At 51.1% G+C, this 20,879-nt stretch overlaps 1 protein-coding gene across 1 annotated transcript in view; it reads right to left on the bottom strand.

Moving 5' to 3' along the window:
* Nucleotides 1-721: 721 nt before the first annotated feature.
* The window catches only part of EGFLAM (EGF like, fibronectin type III and laminin G domains), a 129,081-nt gene continuing 108,923 nt past the window's right edge, over nucleotides 722-20,879 (bottom strand). The window contains exons 19-23 of the mRNA XM_016223949.2: nucleotides 15,290-15,368; nucleotides 14,055-14,195; nucleotides 7,361-7,444; nucleotides 3,124-3,227; nucleotides 722-2,327 (exon numbers count right to left, since the gene is read on the bottom strand). Of these exons, the coding sequence (XP_016079435.2) occupies nucleotides 2,173-2,327; nucleotides 3,124-3,227; nucleotides 7,361-7,444; nucleotides 14,055-14,195; nucleotides 15,290-15,368 (563 nt within the window). The 3' untranslated portion in view covers nucleotides 722-2,172. The remainder of the gene's footprint in view (nucleotides 2,328-3,123; nucleotides 3,228-7,360; nucleotides 7,445-14,054; nucleotides 14,196-15,289; nucleotides 15,369-20,879) is intronic.

Here is a 20,879-nt window from a genome sequence, read left to right on the forward strand (position 1 = left end):
CCTAATCCCTCAGCTTCAGGACACAGTTTTTACCCTCACAACCACCTCTGCTACACTCAGCCCTCATCCCCTGGGTCCTGTTCACTGAAGATCACAGAACCTTCCTCCTGGCGTGGGATCTACTGTCTCTTACCTTGCTGTCCTACCCTGAGCCTCCCGTGTGATCAGCTCCTCTTGGGCAGCCCTCTCATCCAGCAGGGTCTCGACTGCGCTGAGCCCATCCCGGTGCCTGCCACCTTCCCCCTTTAGCCCCTTCTGCATCCCACCCAAGTTGGTGGCTCAGAATCCTCACCCACTTCAACACCCCCCAAGCGCATCCCGGGGCCATTGCGTTCTTTCCGGGATAACACTTGCATGCAACAATGGCTCATGGACAACACAGCTCTTCTGGCTTCAGCTCAGTTGGACATTTTTCTAAAATCACGAAGACATTTTTGGCTGAAGGCAATTGATTCAAAACGTGCTATGAAAGCAACTCATATTTTGGGAAGCACTGGCCCTAACAGCCTCCAAGGAAAAGATATTGAGGTGAGGGTGTTCGGGAGGTGCTAAACCCCACTTTTTACCGTGTGGTCTTTCCTCCAAACTGCACACACAAGGAGACAGATGTAGGAGAGTATGAATTGTTGTTGTTGTTGTTGTTATTGTCTCTCTGGGAGGAGGGTCTTGGTCATCAAAGGGTCCCAAAGACAGGAGGCAGAGGCTGAGGCACAGGTGAATGTCTCTAGGTTAATTTATTCATTTTATAGAATTCTAAATGTGCCTGAAGCTGTGCTTTGCACAAAGCTCAAAGTCGTCTTCGCTGAATGAATGCTACACAAACAAGAGTTGAAGTCATGGCTGGGACTAAATATAGGCTCTTGCGTGCGTTGGATCATATTTCCCTGCTCTTTGGGGGCAGCGTGCATCTCACCTTTCCCTTAGCGAGTCCTGTCATGGGGATCTGCCAGCGAGCCAGCTGTCACCAGTGTCACGTGCATGAATAGCAAAGAGACGGCCAGTGGCTCAGAAGGAGGCAGCCCTGCTTCTCACCCCGCAGCACAGCCTTGGAGGCTCTGATTGTCTTAGCGCCCATTTCTGGACGTGGCCTCTGCAGGGCTCAGTGACACTTCCATGAATGAATGAATGAATGACTAAGTAAAGGAGCTCTAGCCTTCTTCATCTCCTTTATTCAAGTTTATTATAGCCATCCCCCCCCTCTTAAAACAAAAATGACAGTGACCCCCTCAGTAACACATGTACCTGTTAATCTGCTTATTTTGGAAGCTTCAGATTCATTTCCTTGAGCCGTCAACATTTACTGAAAGAGAATGGTCAGTTCCCCAGGAGACTGCCCACCCCAGGTTACCTATCCTACTCCACTGATGCCACTAAGGGCCCCAACAGTCTCCTTTGGGAGAAAATTTTTAGGAACTGTGCAAAGAATTCAGGGTCGTCCACCCAAACTTGCAAAATTATACTGTGTGGACAATCTGCAGCTATAAAAATATACACATACAAAAGGACAGCTACAAAATCAGGGTGCCCATTTTCTTAGATGAGCATTATAAAAAGTAGGGATTTCTCACTAAAGGTAAACTTTAGCGGGGGCAGCACTGTGATTACGGTTCTACGTTTAGTCCCCCCTCACCCTTACTTTCATGGAAGAGTCAGGGCACATTGAACCAGCCAGCGAGGGGTGGAAGGGGTTAATCCTAGTACTTCAGGGGCCACGGTGAGAAATCCCAGGTTCAAGGTCACACAGTCATTCTGCTGTAAGTGCCGTGAGTCAGGGAAGGAGAGGAGTATTTTAATGCTGCCCTTTGGGTCTCTCTTTTCCTTCTTTGTTTAATGCTCTATGAATCACAACCCGGTCATTGACTACAGCAGACGGGCTCTCGAATTTGCCTTCACGCGTGAGCCCTGGCAGCCACTGTACAGTCCACGGACAAAGTTCGATGCTTCCCACGCAGAAGATTCTGTTGGGTGTGGCCCACAGCGTGTGAGCAGAAAAGGCCACACAGGGACCCAGCTTGGTTCCAGTTTCCCACTAGGGTGTCCTTTTTCCTCGATGAGGGCAAACACACCTGGTCCCTATGCCTCTGTGTGTGGCACAGGGCCTCAGGCAGGGTCTCGGGGCCCCCAGGATTCTCGGGATAGAAGGCGCCGTCCCTCTGGGAAGGCCGGCTGGTGTTACTTGGCTCCACAAGTGTTGATGTTTTTCCCATCCACGGCGTCTTCCACGAGGGAAATGTGGTAATCGGTGGACAGGGTGAAATGAGAGATGCAGCCCACGAGGCCTCGCATGTACTGCCTGTTAGTGTGCAGAGCAATTTCCTTCATTCCACCTGCCAGGAAGCCAGAGGGAGATGGGGTGAGCCAAAGGGATCGGCGTCTCCTTAGGGCACGTGAGTATCTACTGATCAAGGCTCCCTGGACGGACAGGATAAGGGAGGACTGTGGGTCCCTCGAACTGCCCAGTGCATCGCATCTACTTTATAGTTTCCTTGAAGGAACAGGTGGCTTGATTCAGTGGGATACACAACCGGAGGCTATAAATACCCACCTCACGTGTGATTTCTGACCCAGCTGGCCACTTCCAACCAAACAGTACCTGGTACATTTTGAAATGTTGTATAATATCAATAAAGTGTAGTATGTAGTTAGAGGGGATGTCATCTTAAACCGAAAGAAATACACTGACGTTGAGTGCTTTCAACTAAGTTCACGCTTAGAAAATATACGGACGGAGGCATCCCTTCACGCTTATGTGTGCGCGCAAGCAGGCTCTAAGCTATTTACGGAAATCCCATTCATTCTAATTCTGAAAGGGGCCAGAAAAACAGATCCTCCTTCCTTGGAGGGAAATCGAGGAGCTAAATTTAGCAGATTCCTGCTCGATAAACAAGAAAAGCCTGGTTTTCCTGGTGGATCATCCAAAGCACAAAGGCATCTAAGGGCTTCCTGCCTCGGCCATGAGTCAGAAGTTCAGAAACCAGGAGAACAGACTATCTGGAGAGCGTCCCGTTGCCAAGTATTTGGCTGATTCGGGGAAGCGCGAGATTTTGAGGAGCCCAGCAAGGCCGATGGAGGAGTAACGAGAAGAGGCACCGGCGTCATTTAGGTTTGGCCCAGGTCACTTACCCACGTACAGCGCCCCGTTGATGTTGAGCTGCCTCATCATGCCGGGCGACTTGCCCGTCCTGGCCCCGTAGTCGTCCACAGTCATCTTTCCCGACTGACCGTCCCTGTGAAAACCACCACGTTAGGAGTTTCATTCAATTGTTCCACTCATTTCAATAAAAATGCGTTAAAGTGTCTGCTGTGCACCAGGCACTACGCTAAGGGATAGAGCTGCAGAAAGGAAAACGACAGCAACGAACACGTTCCCGGCGCCCGGGGCTTTCAGGCCTGCTGTGGAAGACAAAACAACCGCATTACCAGTGACAGCCCAGTGTCACCACACTGAGGCGGAAGACTGCCAGGACCCTGTGGAACGACAGGAGAACGCTTCCCCAGGAGATTCCCCCAAGAGGAGTTTTGGAGGCTGCGTAGGTCAAGCGAGGGAGGAAGCTAATGCCGATGGAAAGTCGCCATGACAAGAGAGAGGACAGGGGTTGGTGCAGACTGAGCACAGCGAGGTCGGGGGTGGCGGCCCAGAGGAGAAAGATGAAGCCAGAGCTGGTGGTGAAGGGCACGCAGAGCCCAGTTAGAATTTATCCTGCAGGTGAGGGGACCAGAGAACTTCAAAGGGAGCAGTTCTGGTGACACGCGGTGAGTCCGGATGCTATTCTGAGCCTAATGGCAACCCAGTGAGGCGGTTTTGGTAGGTGGAAGACTACTCTAGGGAAGGAAAAAGAATAGCTCAGAAGTTCCTAAAGGACCCAGGGAGTCACCCAGAAGTGACTCGGAGGACAGTGGAATGGAGATACGCATCTGTGCGACGGCTTTGCAGGTTTCCCAAACCATCCAGCCCCAGGAACCTTCTTCAGAAAAGTACGTCTGCTTCCCTAGCTCTTGGGGAGGGGGCGATACCAGCTCAAGCTGCATTTCTTTTTTTTTCCCCTTAAGATTTATTGGTCTTTTAACGTTCCTTTTCTATAGCAAACAGTGCTTGTTTCTTGGGTTAATAACCTCTCTTATCTTTCTGATGATATTAATATTTCTATCATTTTTTCATTCATAGTCTCTGTTTCCTACAAGATGCTTTATTATGTCTGTTCGTTCTGATACCCATCTTTTATACTGGAAACGTTTTTCCAGGGCTTTGTGGTCTCTACCCCTTCATAGTTAAGTGCTGAGCTCTGAAAAAGCAGCCTGGAAGCTCTGGTTGCAGGATGGGTCTTGCTGACTGTGGCTTCGTCTGGCTCAATCATGTCCTGGGGGACACCTGGATTTTCTACTCCCCTACTGTGTCTGGCTGCCAGCATTCTGGAATCCCAATTATGGAGAAAGAATTATGGAGTGCTTAATATTCAACATGCAACCTGTCGCAAAGTCTCATCTTAATTTGTACAATATACAGTAGCCCAGTATTTAGTTAGACCTAGTGTCCCCCATTCCGGAGACTTTTAGTTTACTTTGTCCAGAGAATCGACTTATTTTTCCACAGGTAGGAAAAGGGCTGTGCGCCAGCTACATGAAGTAGAGCTTGGGCTCTAACTCCTCAAGTTAATTCAAGTAAAGTTTTTAAGCCAATCTTCCTGCTTTTAGCCCCTCATTCACCTTCCTGGCTCTACCCGTTTGGGAGGGGGGTACAATGGTATGTATCTGGTTGCCCAGGCCTCACTTCTTGAGAGCAACCCTTTTAGCAGCTGGCTTTGGAGGTGTTTCTCCTGTTCTGTCTCCACCCTCAAGACCACATGCTGCCTCCCCATTGTGGAGATGCTGGTTTAGAATCTCATACCTGAATGCTGGGATCACCAATGCGCCCAACGCCTTGCCTTGCCCGGCCTGCCATTTTCCTCCATTACTCTAAAAAATTCCATTTTTCCACTTTACTTCATCAATTTTAAGAGATTTTCTCTATCTCTAAAATGAGAATATGTCTTACAATCAATGGCATCTTCAGTTTGGAAATAAGCGTGGTATCACCTTTTAACCTTTGAGTAATGAACGTCTTCATATGTTTATATTGATTGTCTGTTGCCTCCCGTTAGCACGCAAGCCCATCAAGCAAGGATGCTTGTGTTGTTTGATGATGTATCCCACGTGTTTGGAACAGTCTAGGGCTCACAGAGGCAGAAGAATGAACAGGCGAACTGTGCACCTTCAACAACTCATCTGGAAGGGGAATAACTGTGCCCGTCTCCAGGCTACTCTGAGGTCAGCGATTGTGCATCCAAAGCACAGAGCATGCACCCAATACATGCCTGCTCTGCAAAGAGTGTGTGTGGGGGGGTGTTGTTACCATTATCAATACATCATTCTCACCCACAGCATGAAGGCTATAAAGCTTACGTTGCTATGGATATTAACTAAGATATAGTATGTAAAGCACCTGGCATCCTGAAGATGCTTAATAAGTGAGAACTTGCTTTCTCTCTTCTGCCAGGATTAACGCCTGCAAGACCAGGACTACTCAGAGCAAGACAGGGTACAAAGCAAGGCTCCCCTTGCAGATGGCTGCATTGACACCCCCCCCCCCAATCTCTGACCCTGGAGCTGCTGCAAAGAACTAAGGTATCCATTCAACCCTGCTTGCCATGCTTGATATCCGTAGCCTTGACCCAGTTCCTGCTTAGATCTGTTGAACCTTCCCTTCCAGGCCTATCTGCCCCTCTGGATCACAATATCTGCTTGAATCCTCCCATCTGTACAGTTCCTGGTCTCACTTCTCTCTGTTCAACCCTCACTGCAGCCTAAGGCCCGCTAGGGGAGATGTCAGTGATTACAGTAGTGAGAACCAAGCCTGCAAACCATCTTCACGGTGCCAAGCTTGAGGCTCTGACATCTGAGTTTCTTCTGGTGGAACATTCCCTGTCTTCTCCCTCCGAGACATCTGGAATGCTAGCTGGAGTGGGCTGCACCATGGAGTGGGAAGGTAAGAACTTTGATCTCAGAATCCAGTCTTGGCTCTGCCCACAAACGGTTGTAAAGTCTAGGGAAGGTCACTTAACATCTGTTTCCTTAGATGTCTAGGAAGTGCTTGGAATCCCCACCAATGTGTATCTTGATGCACATAATCAAACCACAACAATTTTGAGGGCTTAAAAATCCTTCCACAATATCTGAGTGTCCTAACAACCTTCTCTGTTTAAGGAAATTGAGAGCGGGATGCTCACAGGATGGGAGCTACAGGGATCAAGTGTGGTCAAGTATTTCATTTCTTCGGATGTTTCTGAGCAAGCCCTTTTAAAGACGAGTGTGAGAGAGAAATGAAGAACTTAGAAGCCACATAGTGTAACCTATCTTGGAGTTGGTTTGGACTATGAGCACTTAAATTTATATTCTAGAGTATATTTTAGATCAAGCCTGTAAATATTCACTATGGGAAGACATTTCCTTTTTCAACAAGTCAGAGTGGGGGCTTCATCAAAATCACTTGCCAGGGCTTCCTAGGCTACTTGGGCAGCTGATGGGCACAGATCTGCCTCTGTGTCCTCACACATCCTCTAGGGTGTCAAAGGCAGGCACAGTGGACAAGAGAGGGGGATCCAGCAAGGCTGCGCCCACCATGGCTATATGTGTACGGAGTAGGAAGCTGACATTGGTAGCCCCATGCTTCCTAAGTGTCACTTTTGACCTTACCCACTAACCTCCCCAGAAAGGGTTGTAGTAAATTCTCGGGGGACCCAAATCAAAAACTCTGTTCAGCTCATCTCCTGGAACCTTCATCTAACATGGCAGGATTGAGATTTCTGCACACAGCTAAGTTTGGGCCTACTATCTGGTTTCTCAAAATATATTGTTAGGAATTTGGACATAGGTAGCAAGACCGTAATTTTAAGGGAGTGATTCACCCCAAGTTAATCAGAGGCCAGGGTCGTGACTTCTGTGAGAGGGGCAGGATACACAAGCTTTTAAGGTTCAGATAAAGTGATGTCAAAGAAAAAGCAGGCAGTTGCCTACATTATGAGCTTTGAAGCATTTGCTCAAAGTCCACATGCCCTGAAATCCCATCTCACTAGAGATGTCCAAGCCTCACTAAACAGCAAGGCCCTGTTCCTGTGAGCCATCGGAAAGTTATTTCTCCAGAAACTTGCTGTTGAGTGACCTGGAGGGCACAGTGGGAGTTGGTAGCAAAGTGCCCCGAATGACCTGAGTCAGGAGTATGGGAGGCCAGGCAAGGCTGGGGGGAGGAGAGTGGGACTGAAGGGACTTGGGGAACACGTGCCACCTCTGGGCTCCAGCTCTGCCCCACGCTGTGGGAGGTACTCACCGAACAGCCTTGACCCGGTGCCACCGACCGTCGCTGAAGGAGCCGTTCACCATGATGGACACCGCACCGCTGCCCAGGTTGTAGCTGATGGAATCGAGAAGAAGCAGAACAGAATCGGGCGCTGAAGCACAGACAGACTCACCCACAAACCCTCTCGTCGCAAAAGGCCTGTGGAACTCAGGATGCAGTTTCCCCAACACGAAACAAATCAGTGTTATCAATTACGTTTCCAGGCAAGGCCAGGGATGATCAAAATTTTTTAGCCCAGCCGGGCGTGGCTCAGCCATTGAGCGTCAACCCAGGATCCAGGCGATCGGGGTTCGATTCCCGGTCAGGGCACATGCCCGGGTTGCGGGCTCGATCCCCAGTCAGGGGCGTGCAGGAGGCAGCCGATCAATGACTCTCTCATCACTGATGTTTCTATCTCTCTCTTCTCCCTTCCTCTCTCTGAAATCAATAAAGATACATATTTTTAAAAAATTGTTTTGTGGCAAAATATACGTAACAAAATTTACTGCCTTAACCATTTTTATGGGTACAGTTCAGTGATGTTTTATATACTCACATTGTTGTATAAGCAATCTCCAGAGCTCTTTTTATTTTGCAGGACTGAAACTCTGTACCCCTTACACAACAACTCATTTCCCCTCCCTTCAGCCCCTGGCAACCACCATTCTATTCTACTTTTTATCTTAGGAATTTGACTACTTCTAGGTACCCCATATAGGCAGAATTGTACAGCATTTGTGTCTTTGTGACTGGCTTATTTCACTCAGCACTGTGTCCTCAAGGCTGATTATTTTTAGGCCCATGTACAGAAACATCAGGAACAAGAAGGGCTTTATCGTTTATAATGTGTTATACTTGGTTGAATAGTGTCCCCCACAAATTCATGTCCACCCAGAACTTCAGATTGTGACCTTAATTGGAAATAGGGTCTTTGTAGATGTAATTAGTTAAAATGAAGTCATGTTGGGTTAGGGCAACCCTAAATCCTATGTGACCGGTGTCCTATAAGAAAAGGAAATTTGGACAGAGACACACAGGGAAGAATGCCCTATGGAGATGAAGACAGAGACTGGAGTGATGTAGCTATCAGGGCTGCCAGTGACCACGAGAATTCGGGAGAGAGGCACAGGCCACGTGCTCCTTAGAGCCCCCGGAAGAGCCAACTCTGCCAACACCTGCATGTCACACTTTGAACCTCCAGAACCTTGAGAGAAGAAATTTCCATTGCTCTAAGCCACCCAATTTGTGAAAGTTTGTTATGGCGGCCCTTGGAAACCAATACATGTGTTTTCACTTTTTAAAAAGCAAAACAAGCCACAACATTGCAGAGTAGGCTGAGCCTGAGAGAGATGAAAGGAATTTGCCTAAAATCCCAAAGCTAATGGGTAGGATTTGAACTTGGTGTCTTATCTGCTCCTCCCCTCAGTTTACTCTGATATCTGGCCCACTTGGTAGTAGCTTTCTATTTTCTATTTCAGTTTCCAGATGCCCCGAAACCCTAAGGGTATCAGAAGACACGCACATGTTGTTTACCAGAGAGAAGTATCCCTCTCAGTCCAGCATTCATTCAATTTTTCTAATCTGATTTGATTCAACAAATATTTAGTGAGTGACCACGCTAGGCCAGGCACAGGGCCAAGTGCGCGGACCTCCCCTTGGTAACGTAATAAAGCTACATAATCATGCTTTTGGAGGGAAGTGTGTTCCACCCGGGACAGCTCTCTCCTGTACTTCACTGGCCAAGAGAAAGCAATAAGGAAGCCTGGCTTCGTTCCTGGGCCCCCGCACGCACTCAGCCCAGGAAAAGAGCAAGAAGAGAGAGCGCCCGGCTTTCCCCAGGGAAAGCTCTCTGGGTTCTTCCGTCAATACCGGAGGCTCAAAGGAGTCCCACAGCCCATTGACATTTGATCGAGAATAGAACTTGGGTGACCTGACAAACTACGAGACGAGGCTGTGACTCTGACCCTGAAAAGTCCACTGGTTCCCGATGAAATTTCCCACATCTAGTGTCTCCTTGTATGAAGCCGCCTAGGGGTGGAATTTTCAGATTTCACGATTCACTGGCCAAAGGCGTCTCGAAGAAATGAATGACTAGGAAGCAGGGCTGAGGGCCGGCTGGCAGGCACGTAGCTGAACGACTATGTGTGGCTTTCATGAGAGGCAGAGGGACCCACGGATCAGACTAACCCACCCCGATTATTATTCCCGCTCTTGCTAATTACCAGCTTGGTGGCCTTGGGCAATGTGCTGCATCTCTCTGAGCCTGAGTCTCCTCATCTGTGAAATGGGGGTAATTATACCTTCCCTGAAGGGTCCTAGGGGATATTAAGCAAGATAACATATGTAAAGAGCACAGCACATTAGCAGAGGCCAAACAAATAATCCCAACACCCCAAGTAGGCGCCGTACTGAAGGCAGCTCACAGACAGGGCGGGCGACGGATCCGCAGGAACCGCCGGGAAGGAGGAAGTTGCCGCGAGAGTTCGACTCGTCAGGCCTCTCCCGGAGTAGTCATGTGTGAGCCTAAACCAACAGGCTGTCAATATGTAACCCGAAAGGTCACGAACACCCAGATCTCGGAACAGAGGTGACCGGGAAAAATGGCGGGGCCGCTGGACTGGAACGCGACTGGAATCCGGTGAGTGGAAACCTTTGCAGTTGTGTTTGGACAGGGTGGGGCTTCCCTCCTGTTGCCCAGCCTGGCAGCCAGACTGTGCCCAGGGAGGCAGCACCAAATCCAGCAGACGGGAACCCAGCCTCAGCACCACATGGGGCTGCAACACTCAGCTGGCACCTCCATGGCCCAGCTCCCTCTGATGTAGACCCTCCAATAGTCTCCTGCCTCCCCGGACATCCTGCAGTGTCTCTCTCTTTTCTATAATATCTTGTTCTGTGTGTGTGTGTGTGGGGGGGGGGGGGTCCACAGGTGTTTAGACATTTAAAAATCTATCAAACTGTACATCTAACATCTGTGCACTTTATGTAAATTACAACTCAGGTGTTTTTTTTAAAAGGAGAAACATGGGAATGAATGAAAAAAAATGAACAAATGAATGCCTGTCTGGTTTCACTAGCAATGTCCTGGGGAGGTGGCTAGCGTTACTCGGCTCTCCTGATGCGAGCTTTCCTGGGCAGTGCGGCGGGCGCCAAAGGCCGTGAGCTGAGCACCAAGGTGGCCTCCAGGAAATACCAGCGGGTGAGGCCTTCGAGAAACCGTTCGGCCGCCTCCATGTGGCGACACTTCCCCTTAGCCGCTCCCCCTTCAAACTAGCACAGGGCACCTTGCCAAGGTTAGATCTCTGCCCTTTCTCTGTTGCATGAAAATGTTACCAAGGTCACGTAGAAAACGAGCGGGAAAGATGGTCGGCCCAGTGATTCTCACAAAACTCGCTCACTGGCTTTTATGCGCCACATATAATCATAAAACAAAATGAAACGAAACAGGAACGGAAAACCGCACTCAGCTGAGCACTTTGATTCCTTTTCCTCTACTTAATCTTGCGCAAAAGCCATAAATGATTTTTTTTAAGAGTTTCATTGCTCTTCCTTGCTCTTTGCCAGAAGGGCTTTGAGCACTAAGTCAGCAGAAGGACCAACATGTAGGTGAAGGGGAAAAGTCAAGAAGGTTGAGAACATATTTGTATTCTTATGTTTCCTGTTGTTTGCTTTGGACCTGGGTCACACACTAAAACCTCAAAAACGGTTTCTCCTACCCAATAGGCCAGTTCACGCTCTAGGGTCCACTGACGTAAGCTGCTTGAAGGTGGGGCCTACTTCTTACTAAAAACAATAACAATAATAATAGCTACATTTTATGAAGCAGTTACATTGTTCTAATTTCCTTACTTATATTATCGACCTGATACATAGTGGTTTTTAGATCATAGAAAACACTTGATCAAAGGAAATAATTTGATAATCATTATCACTAATAACTAGACATGCCAGGCCCTGTACTAAGCCCGGTACACGAATGGACTCATTCATCCCTCGCCACCAACCCTTTCCTTTTCACAGGGAGGGCCGGTAGCTTGCAGGAGGTCACGCGGCCATGGGAACCAGCCTCTCTGACTCGGACGCTCACGCCTTTGACCACTTCAGACCCAGTTTCCCAGGGCGTGGTCCCCGACTGTTTCCTGTCGGGCTCTGGCACCCAAGGAGACCTGCTCCATCAGAGTCTCCGGGTTGGGCCCAGGAATCTACCTCTGAGACAAGCTCCCGGCTGACCTAAGCCACTGGCCTATACTCTGGTCCCCTCTGTGCCCAGCCTCCCACAGGTCATTCCCACATCTGTGTTTCGTGAAGGGAACTAACTGCTCAGTGGAGCAGCAGCTGTGGCCCCAGGCCCAGGGACAGGCTCAGGGGGTGCCGAGTTGTACGTCCCTGACACAGAGCACAGCCAGAGCTCCAGGCTTCAAAGAAAAACATGGGGCCAGTTTCCAAAAACCTGAGAAAGACACAGCAACGTAGGAAAAAGTTCCGGATGGAGTGGAGTTGTTAGGAGGGTGCCCAGGGGTGTGGGGAGATGAGGGCATCCGGGGGGCCGGCCAGGGCTGGTGGGTGTGAGGCCGGTGGGGGCTGCGAGGTGGTCCCCAGCAGATGGAGTCTCCCTGTTCTGCTGGGGTGGGTAGTGAATAGGTTTCAGCTGGCAGGTTACCGGGGAAGTTGGCCTCCCACCCACTGCTGAGCTACTGTTTCAGTTCCCTTTTCTGGGCACAATCGAGAACTTGAGGCCTTGGTGAGGTTAACCACAGGAAAACCACAGGAAAATGGCTTCGCGGCAGCCAGCCTGAAACCGGGTGTGAAAAGCTTGGCGTTTGACCTTGGGGCCAGGGGGGAAAGGGGCGGAGACGGTTAGAACTGCTCTCATTGGCCAGCCTCTAGCCTCCGGACACAGGTCCCTCAAAAGTCCCCGACAGTCCCAGAATCGCATCACTTAGGCTCTGCTGTTTAGGGGCAAGGGTGGTGCTGGATGAGGGACATTTCCTCTCAAGATGCTTTTTATTCAAGTGGAAAAGACTTCCATGGTCCTACCCCGGCTGCCAGGAACCCCAGTGCCTGACCACAGAGCCCAGAATCAGGCCCAGAATCCTCCCGTAGTCCTTACTTTGCCTTTGTCTATTTCAATTCAAATGAACTCCGTACCCCCAGTGAGCACGTGTGCTGGGCATCAGAGGGGGGTAAAGACGGGGAAGCCAGAGAAACTCCTGCCCCCACAGAGAGACGGGCCAGACAGCGAGTGGGGATTTCAAACCTTAGCCAGCACCAGACCCACCTGGAGAAAGGGTGAGAGCAGAGCGCTGGCCCCACTCCTGGAGCTTTTCCGGTCAGGGGTAGGGCCTGGGAATTTGCTTTTCTAGGAAGTTCCCGGGTGCTGCTGCTGGGCCAGGGGCCACACTGTGAGAACCATTGGTCTAGAGGAGTTATTTCAGCCTCAAGTGAGGAGGTGCTACCAGGATCTCCAGAGAAGTATTTTCCTATCACACAGCCAGTCCTGGCCCTGTGGGAAGCCAGCTTCCTCCCAGGCTGCTGGGAAGACGTCGTCAGGGGATCCTTTCTCTGTTTCATAGCCCTCCATTTGAAAAATCTGAGAGCAGTCTAAATTCACTGAAAAGAGCTAAGAACTCCAGGGACATCCTTACAAGTATCACCCAGAAGCATTTACAAAAACCCAAATGCTAGGATGATCTACTGACATATAAACCTATGCTTTTTCCCCTTCGCAGTGGTTGATTGGAAAGCAGCATTCTCCTTCCCGAGGCTGCACAGCTAATAGGGAGCTTGGCCAGAACTGAACCCCAGGTCTCCCGACTGCAGATCATCAGCTCAGTCTGAGCCAGAGAGCCTTGAGCTGAGTACCCAGGTCCCCGCTCAGCTACAGCCCGAGAGCCCCGAGCTGAGTACCCAGGTCCCCGCTCAGCTACAGCCGGAGAGCCCCGAGCTGAGTGCCCAGGTCCCCGCTCAGCTATAGCCCGAGAGCCCCGAGCTGAGTACCCAGGTCCCCGCTCAGCTACAGCCCGAGAGCCCCGAGCTGAGTACCCAGGTCCCCGCTCAGCTACAGCCGGAGAGCCCCGAGCTGAGTGCCCAGGTCCCCGCTCAGCTATAGCCCGAGAGCCCCGAGCTGAGTGCCCAGGTCCCCGCTCAGCTACAGCCCGAGAGCCCCGAGCTGAGTACCCAGGTCCCCGCTCAGCTACAGCCCGAGAGCCCCAAGCTGAGTACCCAGGTCCATGCTCAGCTGTATGGAGTCCTCTTTCTACTAGTCCCCTATTTGCAAGTGGGGAGCATATGGCAGAAACATAGTGCAACTGGGGGGGGGGGGGTCACAAAATTGTTCTGTAAGAGCCAGATAACAAACATTTTAGGCTTTGCCATACAGTCCCTATTAAAGGTATTCAAGTGTGCCGCTGTAGCATGAAGCAGTCAGAGACAATATATAAGTGAACGAGTTTGGCAGTGTCCCAATAAAACTTCACTGACAAAAATGGGTGGGTGGCCAGATGTGGCACCCAGGCTGTGGACCTCTGGCTGCTGCTCTGGAAGGCGAATGCTGGACACAAAGCCCAGGGGCCTCGGCCACACCTGGAGCTTCAGGCTCCAGTCCTTCCAGCAGACTCTGTTCACTTTCGCCTCCCTCTGTCTGGCATGACCTGCAAGGTGATGCCGAAGGCAGCAGGCAGGGGGTTACCTGAACACCAGGGCTCCATCGCGAAGGCCCAAGGAAATGAAGTCGCTGTTGGACCTCTGGCTGTCTCCCCTCCACATCAACAGGCCATCTTTGGCAGTCGTCTTAAACCTCATGAATACGTTTGATCTTGATCCTGACACCCTAGAGGAAACACACAAACAATTGCACCCCATTAACCACTGTCCACCCACATCCATTTCTGAGTTTCATCAGCTGGCCTTGACCAGCCAGGGATAAGAATGACCTGGCATTTCTGACACGCCTACCAGGAGACTGGGGCAGGCATCACCACACGAGTCACAACACCAAGGGTCTAAAAGTCTGGACAGCTTGCTCGGCAGCAATGTCTCCGTCCCAGGTGTGGTGCGACCCCATGAGAGAGCACTCGATGAGCCCAGATTAACCAGATCCTGGTCAACTCCACGGTCCCAGGCTGGGCCCCAATACGCACCCCAGTCCTCCCTCCTCGCTGTCCTACCACTGATGGGTCCTTGGGAAAGTGTTCCCCCATTCCCCAACAGAAAGTGGGTTTCTTAATTTCTAAGAGGCTCAAGTTGGCAGCTTCTTTGGGCTGTGATCGTGGCTGTGGATGGCCAGCTCCACCAGTGACTGTCCTTGAGGGCAGAGGCGCAACTGGACAGGAGGCGGGGTGTCGGACAAGAGAGGTGGCCTGATAGGACAATGGTCCCGAGCGGTGTTGCTGCGAAGGCTGGGCAGAGAGGGCCAAGAAGCTGTTATCCACGTGAGGAGAGCTGAGGCCCTCCCTGAGCTGGCTGGACAGTGCACCTTCGTGGCTGAAGGGGCGAAGGAGGACAGGGACTTGGCACCGTCTGCGGAGCTGCGGGGGCACCGGGACCCTCTGCTGCAGGTCCGAAGCGGCGCTGCAGACGGTGGCCACGCACAGCACAAAGCTAGCTGTCCTGCCTGGGAAACCACTCACAAGCCCGGCTTGGGGAGTTGTGAGGCCTGGAGAGCCCAAGGCGGGGCGCTCCCCCTCCGCAGGGTTTGGGTTGTTTGAAAGGCTGCCTCTTTCAAGTTTTTAATTTGTTTTTTTTTTGTTGTGTTCAGTCTAGTTTCTATGTTTATGATGTGCGGTGGTTTTCGCCCAAGGCCATGGCTAAACTGCCTTCTTTGAGGATTATGTTCTGGCTCATAAAATGAAAGAAAAGCCTGGGGAGAGAGACTGAGAAATCCGCCGCACGGAGATAGGGAAGGTGCCCGCTGAGACTCCTTACCTCTTGAGGATGTCCGGGCTGTCGTAGGTCAGGTAGCTGCGGCCGATGAACTGCGGGATCTCGATGGTTTCTGTGATGGCTGAGGCAAGAGAAAATGGAAGTTACGTGGCTGTGGCTCTCCCGACCCCAGCCCTCGACCACGTGGCGGGAGAATACGAAGGGCAGCTCCTGGAATTAGGACATTGAACAACTTGTCAGCTCCTTCCTCTTGACCTGGTTTGAAGCTGCCTGGCCTGATGGCCTGGACTTGGCGCCTCCCTGTTGTCCCCTCCCTGGGGCTGGCCGTCCTGTGAATGCCCTCGGCAAGGCTGAGAAGGGCCTGCCGTACGCCAGGCCCAGTTATTCTTGTGAGCCTAAGCGCGATCACGGGCCACGTGGGGAGCAGCGAGGGCGGCCCTAGATGTTCTCCATGGAGGCGGAGGAAACACCCCCCAGTCAAGCCCACCAGGACTCCTGTATCTGAGCCAGTCTGCCCCAGACCCTTTCAGCCGTGACCGCGAGGGAGGGGCGAAGAACGAGGAATGAGGCGCTGACCCGATTTCACAAATCGCCTCCAGTGTCCTGTTTCATAGGCCCTTCCCCACAGCCCCATGAAGCAGCCGGGAGACTGGGGAAAGGGGAGGGCTGGTTATGTCCATTTTATAGGAGACGCAAATGAGGCACAGAAACCATCCAGGACCTGCCCGAGGTTAGACAGCTAAGAGGGCGAGAGAGCACGACCCAGACCGACTCCCCTTACTCCTGGTCCTCGGCCTGCTTTTTACTTTCCAGGACTTCAGAAGTGTGTTTCCTTCCTCTCAATTTGCCCTTGCTTTGTCTTCCTGAGAAATCTTCCTTTTCCACAGTTAGCACAAGTATAGACTATGTTGTCATGTTTGGTGTCAAAAATTGGGGATAGCCCGGCCCGGCGTGGCTCAGCGATTGAGCGTTGATCTAGGATCCATGTGACTGGAGTTCGATTCCCGGTCAGGGCACATGCCAGGGCTGGGGGCTCGATCCCCAGTTGAGGGCGTGCAGGAGGCAGACCATCAATGACTCTCATCATTGATGTTTCTCTCTCTCCCTTCCTCTCTTTGAAATCAATAAAGATATATTGAAAAAAAAAACACTGGGGGATAATTTAGGAGATGGCAGCCAAAGAGGTCACACCCATATCTCTTTGCTCTTTAGGAAAACACAGAAATGGCAATTTAAACAATTAAGGTAGAATGAATCTCATTTTCAAAGACATGTGCAAAATAAGAGAATAAGGCAGCTTATAAAATAAGTTAGAGTTTCACAAGAATATGTGGTTGGTGCAGAAAAGACACCGAACGCAGGAGTCTACCCCCAGGAGAGAACATATATAATCATTGGACTGTGAACAACCAGGAGAGTTTAAATATAATTTCTAAACATTTTTTTAGAAAAAGAGAGGTAACAGCAAACCCCAAAACCCAATGACATTGGGCCCCCGAGTAAAAGTTCCTATGTTGACAGATCACCTATGGCATGTTCCCCAAAATCTTTTCACAAAATGTAAAAATTTTAAAAGGAAAGAAAAGAAAAGAAAAAGAAGGGAAATAAAAACTTTAGAAGTAATTTCTGAGAAGTAGCTTTCTGGCTCCCTGAAGCGACACAGCCCTGGACAAGTGCCTGCCGGCCCAGGGGGCCTATTGGAGACAGAGTCAGGGAGCCAAGCGTCTCCGCTAAACTCTGGGCCACGCCACTGGCATCTCCACCTTCGGGGGGAGGAGGGGGAGGGGAAAGAGGGACAGGAGCAAAGAATGGGGTGCAAAACAGACAGTGGGGAGCGGGGCTAAAGGGGCAAGTTAGAGAGAAAGGAGGGGAAGGCAGGAAAAGGAAGGGCGCCAGGTGGACGGCAGCCCCGGGCAGGGAACGGAAAGGGGAATGGACAAGGCGAGGTGCAGAGAGAATGGATCCGGGGCAAGAGGGCAGGCACGGAGGACCAGGAGAGAAGCGAGCGCAAAACTGCTGGAGGTACTGGGGGGCTCTTAGCTGGGGGAGGGGGGCAAGCCCTGAATCAGGGACCCGGTGCTGAGAATGGAGGAAGAAGAGAGACTCGCCGGCCTGATGGAGGAGTCCTTCCCGGAGCTGCACAGAACCAATGTGCCCCGCTCGGCTTGGTTCAACCCCAGGGCGCGGGGCACAGGCAGGGCCTGTTTCTGCTGTTGTTGGCCATGGACGCGGGCCTGTGGCCAACAGCTATGGCTCTTCTGGACTCCTTGAAATGGTCAGGACATGCTAGTCACATGTCAGCTCTGCCCACGGAGCCTCCAAGGGGTCTGTGTGAGCCCTGTCCAGCTGCCCGCTAAGCCCCCAGCTCAGGAGCTCAGTGCTTCCTGGGGTCCAGCTGGGACTCAAGCGCATTCTCAGGCTGGCTCTTTTGGAGGGGGGGTTCCCACCACCCTGATGGGTATGTCCGAGTCCCACGCCGATCACCCCGGTTACCCCCTGTGTGTGGTTGGCCTGCACCGTGCCCGAAGCCCGGCCAGAGCCTTCCCTGGCGCAAGCCCAGAGCGCTCTCAGTCTCTCCCAGGACTTATTGTACTTACTATTGAGACAGTAGTTCCCACACTCTGCCATGTGCCAGCGTGAAACAGAACAGAGAGAGTCAGGATCTCACAGGCATTGTAAAACCCCAGCTACTCCGGTGCAGATCACTGGAAACCAGCCGCGTTTCCCTCATAAAGGCCTGCAGAGGGCCCAGCTCGCCTCCCAGCCCCGCTGCATGTGGGGGTGAGGGTGGGCCGGCAGGGGACCAAGAGGACGTGTATGACAAGTTGTCTGACACCTCTGAGGCTCTCGGACCTTGAACTGACAGTCTTCATTTATTCTAAAGCTGGAGAAACAGGTCCTTGCTAAAGAGTTACTTACCTTGTCAGCGATTATTACTTTTCTTGGCTTTAGGCTGTGTGTAAACAAAGAACCATAAGCCAGCCAGCTGCCTCTTTTCTCTGCAGAGTGGAAAATATCAACCTAATTCCCACCCTGGCACCCCCCTTTGCAAGACTCCAGAGCTCTGGTTACTTGCGATTAACAAAGGGCCGGGGACCGTCCAGAAATGATAGCACCGGAAGCAAACAGTGGCAACACCCTCTCTAGTCAGTCTATATGGACACATGTGCAACTCTATCCCGAAACACTGGAGCTGGAGGTGACCATCTAGCCTTTTGGGGCCCTTTAAGGTTTGTTGAAATATTGCAAACCTGATTATATTGAACCTGGCCCTTTCTCTCTATTTTTTTTTACACATTGTCTGTTCCCTGTGGTGAAGACCTTCCTGATGCATCAGTTGACATGTGCTCTTGTCACTTCCTCACATTTGTACCTACAATGCTCTGGCCCCCGTGAACGGCAGCCTCTCAGCCAAGCATGTTGTCCACTCGAGGGACTTGAAACTCCCAGCAGACTATGAAGGGCTGAGAGGAGGGCCGGCTCCTTCGTGCAGCCACAGGACGGAGCAAAGGGAGGGCCTGGGGTGCTGTAATGCAGCTTTCCCAACAACCAGGGCTCCACTCAGCAAAACCCTGACGGATGGCAGCCCAGCCCGCAAAAGGCACCTCCCTCATCCTGGCGGGGGCAGCGCCCGCCCTTGGGGGACAGAACTACCTGGTACAGCATTCTTGTTCCATGAAGCAGACTCTGTAGCCACAAAGGAAACAAACAAACAAAAATCTCTCTCTATACAACAAGCCCTCGGCTATCTAAAGACCAGCATCTGGTCTTTAGACAGCCCCCAATTTTTCACTGTTTAATCATCAACCATCCTGAGAAAAGAATTCCCGGTGGCATGCCTATTTTATTGATGTTTTTCTATTTACTGGGTTTTCTTAAAGTAGGGCCTATACTTACTGAAGCTATTTTTCATATACTGGGACCAGAAAAATTAATCCAAATCAGACCCAGCAATATGGTGTGAATCTACTAAAAGCAACATAAAATGTCCTAAATGTTGCGTATGTGGTAGGTCAGGGTAGGTCAGGCCAGATCGCACCTTTTAGGATCTTGCATCCATGAAGAATGGGTGCCGGAAGCCCAGGCGTGGCCTCAGTGGCTGTGGGTGTCTGCAGTGAGCTGGGTCAGCTCACCTGCTACAGAGAAACAACCCCATCTAGTGGCACTGAGTCCAAACTGTTCTCAGTCATGGACAGGAAGGGAGGACCAGGCTCCTATTTCTTCCCCAAGCAGCCTGTGTGCTATTGGTTGGGAGAACCCCAGGAAAACACAGCTGCATCCTATACCCATGTCTTGGACACTCAGAGCATAGGCTCTGAGAAGTCCTGCAGAAGAGAAGCTGTATAACCATGTTTCCCCAAACGTCTTTGACCACAGAACCCTTCCTCTCATTGTGTGCATGTGAATGTATGTGCAAAACAGCCATTAATATTCTTTTTTCTTTTTTTTTTTGCCATTAGTATTGTTTAGAACTTAAATTTTTACGTGCACTTTGTGAAACTCGGCTTTAACTTATTAGTAACTTACTTGGATACAGAGCTGTGAGGAACTGGAACACAAGATGGGTACATTTGGATGACAGTCGAAAGAAGAAAAAATCTCTAAGGAAGGGGCGTATTTGTTTTTGAGGAGGGAGGCCTTGTTGACACCCCTCTGGTGAGACAGGAAGGGGGCCTTGGTATTGGGGAGCTGAAGTTTGAGGTGGAGAAAGACACCTAAGCGGGAGAGCCCCCAGATGAAGGTGAGGCGATGGCCAAAGTCAAGCCTCTTGGTTTTCATCAGCACCTGAAGTCCTGGCTGGGAGGCAGAAGAACCTATGGGTCCCCGAGGTGGGGACAGTGTGGCTCCATTTTCTGCAGTTGCTGCATCAGGGAGCCTGCAGTGCCCTGGGGGCCCCGGGAGCTTATAGGGCCTCCATGCCCCCCAAAGTCAAGGCTCAGGCTTTCTTGCTCCTGCCCATGACCTTGCAGGGAGCAGGGGGCTCCTGAAACTGCCACAGAACCTCCTTCAGGTTTGTCCAAGTTTGGGGCCCAGCCCTCCGGACAAGTGTCCCAGCTCCCAATGAGGTCCCAAGTGGAATTCACCTGCCTGATGAGGTTAGAGAAAACCAGACTCACAGAGGAGCCCCCACACTACGTTCCTGATGGAGGAGGTGCCCCTTGGTATGGGTTGAATGGGGCCTGGTGCTGGTGGTTTCTACACCATGTGGCTCAGTATAATGGGGCGGGTCTAACTTCCATGGGGAATGCTAGGAACAGGCTCTTGTTTTTGAAGCATGACCTGGTTTCAGGTAGGGGGCAAAAACCCCCTAAATCTTTATGAGGCTACAAACCACCTTGCTGGATTAGACAGCATTCTCTCTGACCACCAAGAATGGCTTCCAACCATTTGTGGTCTTTCAAGCTAAGAATTTACCCAAACTTTTAGAATGTTCTTCTGCATCCTACGGAACAATTATAGCTGCCACCTCGCAATTTTTCCAATCCTTACCTGGGACGAGGTGCTCTTCCCAGTGTAACAGCAGTCTGTGTTCCACTGTGTGCCTCCTGGGGCCTGGAAAACTTGTCCTTAGCAGCACGAACCTGCACCCTGAGCCCTGTTACTCCTCGGAAGCCATGTAATGGGAGAAGTT

The sequence above is a fragment of the Miniopterus natalensis genome, chromosome 3 (assembly GCF_054644295.1).
Source record: "Miniopterus natalensis isolate mMinNat1 chromosome 3, mMinNat1.hap1, whole genome shotgun sequence".
NCBI classification, from domain to species: Eukaryota; Metazoa; Chordata; class Mammalia; order Chiroptera; family Miniopteridae; genus Miniopterus; species Miniopterus natalensis.